Source organism: Bubalus bubalis, chromosome 9, assembly GCF_019923935.1.
Source record: "Bubalus bubalis isolate 160015118507 breed Murrah chromosome 9, NDDB_SH_1, whole genome shotgun sequence".
In the NCBI taxonomy this organism is placed as follows: domain Eukaryota; kingdom Metazoa; phylum Chordata; class Mammalia; order Artiodactyla; family Bovidae; genus Bubalus; species Bubalus bubalis.
Window position 1 is genome coordinate 70,163,832 of NC_059165.1, and position 11,040 is coordinate 70,174,871.

The 11,040-nt window shown below is 38.3% G+C and overlaps 1 protein-coding gene across 1 annotated transcript; it reads right to left on the minus strand.

Annotated features, from left to right (window-relative positions):
- Positions 1-174: 174 nt before the first annotated feature.
- Positions 175-1,342, minus strand: LOC102400681 (olfactory receptor 2G3). The gene has a single exon (XM_006043722.3). It carries the CDS (start codon positions 1,324-1,326, stop codon positions 382-384), a length of 945 nt encoding a protein of 314 aa, XP_006043784.3. The 5' UTR covers positions 1,327-1,342; the 3' UTR covers positions 175-381.
- Between the last annotated feature and the right edge of the window lie 9,698 nt (positions 1,343-11,040).

The window sequence follows — 11,040 nt, forward strand, 5'->3', positions numbered from 1 at the left end:
ATTATCTTTATAAATTTTATTTGAAAGTGGTCTTAGAAAAGTCTATCAAAATTTCTTAACTTTCAATGAACAATTGGTAAATACTTAATGGTTTACTTTTTTTTTTTTTTTTTTTTGAATCCTTGGGAATAAGTGTCAGAAGTAAAATACAGACTTTGTGGTAAGGTCACAATGTATACCCATGCACGATTCTGTTTCCCATGGTTCAAGCTCTCAACAAATAAAGATATATACATTTTGTTATTTGCACATAAAATAAGAGAAGATTCTTTATGTAGATAAAACAAGTGAACAATAATTTAATTTGTGTAAAATTGAGAACAGTGTTTTGGCTAAGTAGAAACTGAGTAACTACATGACTTATGGTCACTTCCTTGCACATCATGTCTGTAGAAAGCACAGTTTTCCTGTGAGAAGCTTCTTCAGAGCATCTTTTACATCCTTGTTTCTTAATGTGTAAATAATAGGATTTAAGGTGGGGGTCACCATGGTATAGAAAAGTGAGATGAACTTGCCTTGGTCCTGAGCATAACTGTTGCTTGGTTGCAGGTACATGTAAATTATGGTGCCATAGAAAATGATCACCACCATAAGGTGGGAGGAGCAGGTGCTGAAGGCTTTGCGCCTTGCCTCCACTGACTTGAGCCTCAGCACTGCTTGAGTTATGAAGCCATAGGAGATAAGGATGAGTGCTGGGGGGATTAGGAGAAACAGCATACTAACAACAAAAAGGACCAACTCATTGATGGTGGTATCCACACAAGCCAACTTAAGGAGAGCTGGTACTTCACAAATAAAATGATCCAGCCTGTGGTTGCCACAAAAGGGCAACTGCAAAGTAAAGGTTGCCTGAATCAAGTAATTGGCCAAACCACTGAGCCAGGAGATAAATGCCAGCTGCTGGCATAGCCGTGGGTTCATGATGACCACATAGTGAAGAGGTTTGCAAATAGCAACATAGCAATCCAAGGCCATCACAACCAGGAGGATACACTCAATTGAGCCCAGTGCTAGAGAAATATAGAGCTGTACCACACAACCACCATAAGTGATGGTTTTCTCTGGTCCTCGCAGGTTAACTAGGGTCTGAGGTGCAAGGCTAGTAGTGAAGCAGATGTCCAGAAAGGAGAGGTTGCTGAGGAAGAAGTACATACGGCTATGAAGAGGAGGATCCAGGTATGAGATGATGATAATGGTGATATTTCCCACAAGGGTCAGGAGGTAGAACAAAAGGACAAATACAAAGAGCACAGCCTCTAGGCGAAGGTGGTCTGAGAATCCTAGAAGGACAAAACCAATCGGAGAACTCTCATTGGCTTTTTCCATCCTCTAGAGGGAACTGCACCTGCTAAAAGAGAACATTTGAAACAGCTCATCCCAGAATCACAGAATGTATGAGCTGAAAGGGTCAAGAAGACTGACTTGTCCAACCTGTTGATTTTTCATCCCCAATGTGTTACTGGGCTTCCCTAGTGGCTCAGTGGTAAAGAATCCATCTACAGTGCAGGAGACTCGGATTGGATCCCTGGGTTGGGAAGATCCCATGGAGAAGGAAATGGCAACCCACTCCAGTGTTCTTGCCAGGAAAATCTTATGGACAGAGAAGCTTGGCAAGCTATGGTCTATGGTGTCGCTAAGAGTCGGATACGACTGAAGCAAATGAGCAATGTGTTACTGACTTGGAACATCAATCCATGTTACTTCATTCCAGTCCAGTGACTCTTCTTTAAAAATCATAAATGCTTTCAGCATTGGGGTTATCTGGAAACTGATTATTAAAGTCACTCAAAGTGAATATTTGTGTGCATATCAAGAAATGTGAGATGATCTATTTACTTCTGAAATCAAGTGTCTCTCAAAATAAAGTGAACAGCATATCATGGTTTTTAACTGTTGACAAAATCTGCATGCAAAATATGATATTCAGGTTTTATCGTAGGCACAAATGGACATGGGAAATTTCTTTGCATCTTCCCCCTACATACACGCACTCTTAAGTCTTAAGTGACTCTTAGTCACTGCCTAAACAGAGGAAGGTAAGATATTCATGGGTTTAAAGTATGATCTAAGTAAATAATTTTCAAATAGATTTTGCAAAATAATTGTTGAAAAAATATCATTTTGAAATATGAAGTCTAGGAAAGTCTTTATGTATAAAACTAACTAAAATAATATGTTTAAAGATAGGTAATACTAAGATGGGAAGGGATATAAGATCAATTTTTGCATGTGGGAAAACATTAGAAATAACTGGGAGGGAATGAAAAAGGTATGTTTGAGGAGCCAAATTATATAATATAAATCAAATTATATATGTTCATTCAATGATTGAAGTGCCAAAAATAAAAATTATTTTTAGTTATATTTTGAAGCAACATTATGTAAATAAGCTGGCTAAAATTTTCTAATATTCAGTGAAGAAAATATCATACTCAAGAGAACATACATTATTAATGAAGAACTAAATATATTAGCTCTATAAATGTAGTTTGTTTGAAAAACTCCTAAACATTCAACATGATAAAACCATAGAACAGATTACAAGCAAAAATGAAAAGAGCTTATGTGAAAGGTGAAGAAATTTCAAGATCACTTGGTAAACACTGGTAGAACATGTGTGGATAATTCAGTTGCCTTTATAAGAAACAAAAAAGTGAGTGTTAAAGTTTTGCCTAGAAAAAAAGTATTTGAAGCCAAATTGTAGAAATTTCTGAGCAAGGTAGTTATTAACTTCATTGTGCAAACAATGAAATGTCTTTGGAGGCTTATGAGCACACAGGAGAAAGATATTATCTATTTCTGTTTTGGAAATATTGGCCTGGTAATGATTTATAGATGGATGTGGAAAAATTATTTTCAGGGAGTTCAATGAGGAACATTTTGATAGTTCTTATCATATTAACTAGTGGCCTTGTAATGCAAATGGACTGAAAACTCTTGGAAATGACAACAGTTCAATAAAATTTGACAGCAGTTTAATAAAAATTAGTTGGAGGAAAATTAATTGAATGAAAATGTCAAAATTAATTAAATAGTGATTTTGTTATGGAAAGGGGGATAAGAGAAGGATTATAAGATGATTCTATTATAATTTGCTTTCAGAATGAGAAAACTGAAGAAGTATAAAATGGCAGACTATATTTCCCATTCTGATAGATTTTTGCCCAACTTACCAAGACTCCCATTTCAAAACATGTTTCATTCCATTCTCTGCTACCATGCTTTTGGTCAAAGTTCTTCTTGACTGATTGTGAAATTTTAGTAGGAGTCTTAAAATGAGGTGATTGTTTCTATATTTATATACACCGAGCCAGGTGTGAGCCAGGTGTGTTTTTCTTCAGTCCAAAAGACATAGAGGAAATATTTTTCAATGTCAGCTCATGATGACTTTTATAGAAGTTTCTAATGTCTATTTGTCTCTATAATTGAAAATTGTTATGCTAAACATGACAAAAGAATGCAATATGGAAAATATAGATATTAATACAAGAAGCAGGCAGAAACAAGCTATTTTTAAGAAAAACATAAAAAGCAAGAAAGAAGTTGGAAGCAGGGCCAAATTGTGCAAGAGGTCTTAAAATGGGGGATTCTCCTTGTATTTTCTTAAAGTAACAATTAAGCTATTGCATATGGATGAAAGGAGAAATAATAAAAATTGTATTCTATAGTTGAGATTGTGAAAGACTTTGAAATCCAGATGAAGAGACTAGAAATGTTGATGGTTTTGAATAAGATTGTTTTAAAATATCTTATCTTAACTGTGTAGAATTGAGTGGGTAAAAAAAAAGTGATAAGCAGATACAAGAATCGATAAATGAGGTGTAGCCGGGTGTCATGATCTTTGCCTTTAATTTTCATTCAAACCAAGCATGAACCACCAACCAGAGGGATGGATACCGCACACAAAGCACTCTAGGTCCTCCTTTTGCCGGTCCATGCCCTACCTAGCCTCTGCCTCTGCCCCCACAAGCTGACTCATTACCCTGCCTTGCTGAGCAATTTGCAATCTCCTGTCTTCAGTTAACTATATCTTTATTCCTCTACCAGAATATTCTCTCCAACATCCATCACCTGAAAAGCATCTACAGTTTTCAAAATCCAGCACTGATCTCTAACATACAAACTCCCCCTTGACTCTGACTTACCTCCACTCTCCATGCTGACAAGATTTATTTTGTGTCACTGCTATACTCTAAATGTACTTCTATCATATTAATAGAAACTCTAAGACTCTACTGACCTAATTTTAGTCCTACCCAATCATAAGCTACTTCTTAAACTGAAGGGTCATGCTTTACTGATATTTAATGTAATTTTTCTGATGTCTGAGGCATAATAATTCAATAACAGCTTGATAAAGAAATGAATGCATTTTCAGGTGTCTTGTTTCCCACAGTCTGATTCTTTTTAAAAAGAATCTGTACAGAAAATATAAGAAAAATAAGTTATGGTCAGATAAGCTGAGCTGAGAGGGAGAGCTGAACTGCATATATAGGAAATTTAAAAAAAAAAAAAAAACAACAACAATGAGCCAAAACAAAGTGACAGGGAAGCCCTTAACCACTTACAGTGATATCATGAGTCCAAAGCTGGAGAAAGCACCTATTCCATGTTTCTTGTCCCTTTATAGAATGGCATCACTGTTGAGGGTGCCCTAAAAAAAGTAGCTCCTGCAATTTCATGATCCTAAAGCCAAGGGGAGAGAGAGAAGAAAAGGACAAGGTATGGAAAAATAGAGCACTGAATCAGAGTGGAAGAAGTCTTAAAGTTTTCCCTTTCTTCTCCTACCAGAAGGCTTTGGCAGAAGTACCTGAAGAAGTACTCAGTCACTCAGTCCTGTCTGACTCTTTGTGACCCTACAGACCATAGTCCATCAGGCTCCTGTGTCTATGGGATTTTCCAGGCAAGAATACTGGGGTGGTTTGCCATTTCCTTCTCCAGGGGAACTTCCCAACCTAGGGATAGAATCAGCATCTCCTGTGCCTCCTGCATTGGCAGGCAGACTCTTTACCACTGAGCCACCGGGGAGGCCACATAAGGAAAGCCTCTTTCCAAAGCTTCAGACAAACAGACCTAGCAATGAAGATGCCCAGAACATAAATACCAATGTGTCTAAGGACATGACTAGCCACAGGACCTTGAGTCTGACTGCAACCTTTCAGAGATTGCAGTGCATTGGCTATGCAGCAAGTCTCATGTGGAGGTGGCAGGTTTTCCCATGAAGCCTGCTAGGCAAAGTTTTTGTAACTGCCTAAAGTCAGGGTTGAAGAAGAACACCTACCAACAGAGGGATGGATAAAGAAAATGTGGTACATATACATAATGGAATATTACATAGCCAGAATCAACTCCTCTGTTACCTGTGCTATTGTGCCACTCAGCCTTTGTTCATTACCTCAATTGCCTGCTTGTAGAAAGCTTTGGGACAGCCTAAAAAATCATAATTCTGTCCTGTCTCCATTTGGAGAAATTCAGTGTAAGACACATGTTTTTCTGATCTAGCATATTTTCCATATCCTGTGTTCCTTCATGGCTACTCTATTAGGCTTCCCTGGTGGCTCAGACAGTAAAGAATCTGCCTGCAATGTGGGAGAACTGGGTTCAATCCCTGGGTTGGGAAGATCCCTTGGAAGAGGGCATGGCAACCCACTCCAGTATTCTTGCCTGGAGAATCCCCATGAACAAAGGAGCCTGATGGGCTACAGTCCACAGGGTTGCAAAGAGTCAGACATGACTGAGTGACTGACAGCATAGCACTATTGGTGAAAATTCAGTTTCAGTGATTGTAGATTTCTCAGTTTGTGTGTTTAAAAAACAGATTGGAAGTGCTGTCCTGAGTAAAGTTCCTGGTCTAAGGTGTAATCAAGTGCCCTCTACCCATGAAGATTTGTATTCTTGCTGACCTTCAAGTTTCAGTAAAATAAATTACATCCTATAAGGAAAAACAAAACCAAAAAAAAATGAGACCATAATGTCATTAGAATTAAGAAAGAATAGATCTCTAGAAAATACTACATTTCTTCTTGATGAAATCCAATCAATAAAGCTAACCCTCCCTTGTTTTGGTTAATTTGTTTATGTGTGCTTAGTCACTCAGTCATCTCTGATTCTTTGTGACCCCATGGACTGTAGCCTGCCAGGCTTCTCTGTCCATGGAATTTTCCAGGCAGGAATACTGGAGTGGGTTGCTATTTCCTTCTCCAGGGGATCTCCCTAAACCAGGGATCAAATTTGTGATTCTGGGATCTCCTGCATTGGCAGGCAGATTCTTCACCACTAGAGACATTTTTCGAAAATGGCAGAGAGCTCCAGAGTTGAAAAGCTTGTAGTGGTGCCCTATTTAATGAAAGTTTCCTTATGATAATTCACATGAGTAAATTTTTACAGAAAGCTGAATCACCTTGAATTGAAGTGCTCTAATTGAGCTGTGGAGTTGTATTGATGTGGAATTGAGTGTGTCTGTATCTATTTATCTGTTGTCTATCATCATAATCATCTATAGTGTTCCTGTAAAAGCACAATTAACTCAAAAAATATTAGCCATCTAAACAAGTCAATGACAATGGTTTATACCTGTGAAGAATAGCATAAATTACTCTATTCCCTTATTTGATTGGCAAACCTGAGTGCAAATAGCTTATCTGTCTCATCAGAAACCATTGTTATTTAACTGATAGATCAAATCCAGCAATAATAGAAACCAAAGACTTCTACCTCAGTAACTTTTATAAACCCCTTCAAGATCCAAGTATATTCAATTAAAACTGAACAGACAATCCATACTTACAATTATGGCTATTTTGTTCTGTTTGAAATTTTCACATCCTCAGAAGGCTCATTACACAGCATGTTCTTAGTTGTGTGTTTACATGTCTAACCAGAGCCTGACCACAAGATGACAGGCTTCAAAATCATGTCTATCAAAGAGTCATATTTCCGACAGAAGCCAACTGTGAGGAAATTTTTAGTGGTAATGAGAATTATGACAGAAGGAAATCCTAAAAAGGGGAAGTTGGCAATATCACCAAAAGGCCATGACTTGTTTACAGTTAAAAGTCTTCTGGGGAAAACCTGTGTCCCCAACAGACAATTAGTCAAGGAACTGACTAATTCTGAGGATCATCCAGGGAGAGAGGATACACTTACTTCCCAACTGTGAGAGTTTCCTTTCTTCCTTGAATATTGTTTTGGGACCTTATAATTTCTTAAGAAAATAGTTATCAGACTTTCCCAGTATAAAATAAATAAAAATAGCCTACTTCTGGGTATTTTTCTTTCTTTACTACAATTACAAGAGGTAGTGGTGGCAGTTTAGTCACTAAGTTATGTCCCCCTCTTGCGACCCCATGAACTGTAGACTGTCAGGCTCCTCTCTCCATGGGATTCTCCAGACAAGAATACTGGAGTGGGTTACCATTTCCTTCTCCAGGGGGTCTTCCAGGCCCAGGAATTGAACCCAGGTCTCCTGCATTGCAGGCAGATTCTTTACCGACTGAGCTACGAGGGAAGCCCCCAGTCGCAAGAGAGATCAATAGAGCAATTTTTTTCTTCCTGAATATTGGGTTCAATGAGCCATATAACTTTTTCTCTGAGCATCTGTCCTTATTAAGTATTAATAACTTTAAAAATAACTTGCAAAGTATTAATAACTTTAAAATCGTCTGAAGAAATGTCTAGATCTGACATTTTTGTGAGATTATGACTTTTTTTTAAAATATATTTTTCAAATCTCAGTCTCTAAACATTTATTTTTAATTGAAGTATAGTAATTACATTATCATATTAGTTTCAGGTATACAACATCACTAATGATTCAAAGTTTATATATATATATTACTCAATTTAATTTTATTATAAAATATTAGTTATATTTTCTGTATAATACCACTTCAGTATTCTTGCCTTGAGAACCCCATGAACAGTATGAAGAGGCAAAAAGATAGGACACTGAAAGATGAACTCCCCAGGTCGGTAGGTGCCCAATATGCTGCTGGAGAAAAGTGGAGAAGTAACTCCAGAAATAATGAAGAGACAGAGCCAAAGAGAAAATAACGCCCAGTTGTGGGTGTGACTGGTGATGGATATAAAGTCGGATGCTGCAAAGAACAATATTGCATAGGAACCTGAAATGTTAGTCCATGAATCAAAGTAAATTGCAAGTGGTCAAACAGGAGATGGCAAGAGTGAGCATCGATGTTTTTGGAATCAGTGAACTAAAATGGACTAAAATGGGCAAGTTTAATTCAGATGACCATTTTATCTACTACTGTGGGAAAGAATCCCTTAGAAGAAATGGAATAGCCCTTATAGTCAACAAGAGTCCAAAATGCAGTACTTGGGTGCCATCTCAAAAATGACAGAATCATCTCTGTTTGTTTCCAAGGCAAACCATTCAATATCACAGTAATCCAAATCTATGCCCAACCATGCCAAAGAAGCTGAAGTCGAGCAGTTCTATGAAGACCTATGAGACCTTCTAGAACTAACACCAATAAAAGATGTCCTTTTCATCATAGGGGACTGGAATGCAAAAGTAGGAAGTCAAGAGATACCTGGAGTAACAGGCAAATTTGGCCTTGGAGTACAAAATGAAGCAGGACAAAGGCTAACAGAGTTTTGCCAAGAAAATGCACTGGTCATAGCAAACACCCTCTTCCAACAACACAAGAAAAGACTCTACACATGGACATCACCAGATGGTCAATACTGAAATCAGATTGATTATATTCTTTGCAGCCAAAGATGGAAAAGCTCTATAGAGTTAGAAAAAATAAGACCGGGAGCTGACTGTGGCAAAGATCATGAATTCCTTATTGCCAAATTCAGACTTAAATTGAAGAAAGTAGGGAAAAACACTAGACCATTCAGGTATGACCTAAATCAAATTCCATATGATTATACAGTGGAAGTGAGAAATAGATTTAAGGGACTAGATCTGATAGATAGACTGCCTGATGAACTATGGACAGAGGTTCATGACACTGTACAGGAGACAGGAATCAAGACCATCCCCATGGAAAAGAAAAGCAAAAAAGCAAAATGGCTGTTTGGGGAGGACTTACAAATAGCTGTGAAAAGAAGAGAAGTGAAAAGCAAAGGAGAAAAGGAAAGATATAAGCATCTGAATGCAGAATTCCAAGAATAGCAAGGAGAGATAAGAAAGCCTTCCTCAGCGATCAATGCAAAGAAATAGAGGAAAACAACAGAATGGGAAAGACTAGAGATCTCTTCAATAAAATTAGAGATACCAAGGGAACATTTCATGCAAAGATGGGCTTGATAAAGGACAGAAATGGTATGGACCTAACAGAAGCAGAAGATATTAAGAAGAGGTGGCAAGAATACACAGAAGAACTGTACAAAAAAGATCTTCATGACCCAGATAATCACGATGGTGTGATCACTGACCTAGAGCCAGACATCCTGGAATGTGAAGTCAAGTGGGCCTTAGAAAGCATCACTAAGAACAAAGCTAGTGGAGGTGATGGAATTCCTGTTGAGCTATTTCAAATCCTGGAAGATGATGCTGTGAAAGTGCTGCACTCAATATGCCAGCAAATTTGGAAAACTCAGCAGTGGCCACAGGACTGGAAAAGGTCAGTTTTCATTCCAATCCCAAAGAAAGGCAACGCCAAAGAATGCTAAAACTATTGCACAATTGCAGTAATCTCACACGCTAGTAAAGTAATGCTCAAAATTCTCCAAGCCAGGCTTCAGCAATACATGAACCGTGAACTTCCAGATGTTTGAGCTGGTTTTAGAAAAGGCAGAGGAACCAGAGATCAAATTGCCAACATCTGCTGGATCATGGAAAAAGCAAGAGAGTTCCAGAAAACATCTATTTCTGCTTTAGTGACTATGCCAAAGCCTTTGACTGTATGGATCACAATAAACTATGGGAAATTCTGAAAGAGAAGGGGATACCAGACCACCTGACCTGCCTCTTGAGAAACCTATATGCAGGTCAGGAAGCAACAGTTAGAACTGGACATGGAACAACAGACTGGTTCCAAACAGGAAAAGGAATACGTCAAGGCTGTATATTGTCACCCTGCTTATTTAACTTCTATGCAGAGTACATGATGAGAAATGCTGGGCTGGAAGAAGCACAAGCTGGAATCAAGATTGCTGGGAGAAATATCAATAACCTCAGATATGCAGATGACACCACCCTTATGGCAGAAAGTGAAAAGGAACTCAAAAGCCTCTTGATGAAAGTGAAAGAGGAGAGTGAAAAAGTTGGCTTAAAGCTCAACATTCAGAAAACTAACATCATGGCATCTGGTCCCTTCACTTCATGGGAAACAGATGGGTAAACAGTGGAAAGAGCATCAGACTTTATTTTTGGGGGCTCCAAAATCACTGCAGTTGGTGACTGCAGCCATGAAATTAAAAGACACTTACTCCTTGGAAGGAAAGTTATGACCAACCTAGATAGCATATTCAAAAGCAGAGACATTACTTTGCCAACAAAGGTCCATCTAGTGAAGGCTATGGTTTTTCCAGTGTCATGTATGGATGTGAGAGTTGGACTCTGAAGAAAGCCAAGTGCTGAAGAATTTATGCTTTTGAACTGTGGTGTTGGAAAAAACTCTTGAGAGTCCCTTGGACTGCAAGGAGATCTAACCAGTCCATTCTAAAGGAGATCAGTCCTGGTTGTTCTTTGGAAGGACTGATGCTAAAACTGAAACTCCGATATTTGGCCACTTCATGCGAAGAGTTGACTCATTGGAAAGACTCTAATGCTGGGTGAGATTGAGGACAGGAGGAGAAGGTAACCACAGAGGATGAGATGGCTGGATGGCATCACCGACTCGATGGACATGAGTTTGAGTGAACTCCAGGAGTTGGTGATGGACAGGGAGGCCTGGAATGCTGCAATTCATGGGATCACAAAGAGTCTGACATGATTGAGTGACTGAACTGAACTGAAAGAGGTCTATCTGAAAAAAGGATATGATGTTCATAAATACTATCTCTCCCAATACAGGAGCACCTGAACATATAAAGCAAAGAAATATTAATGGATATAAAAGAAGA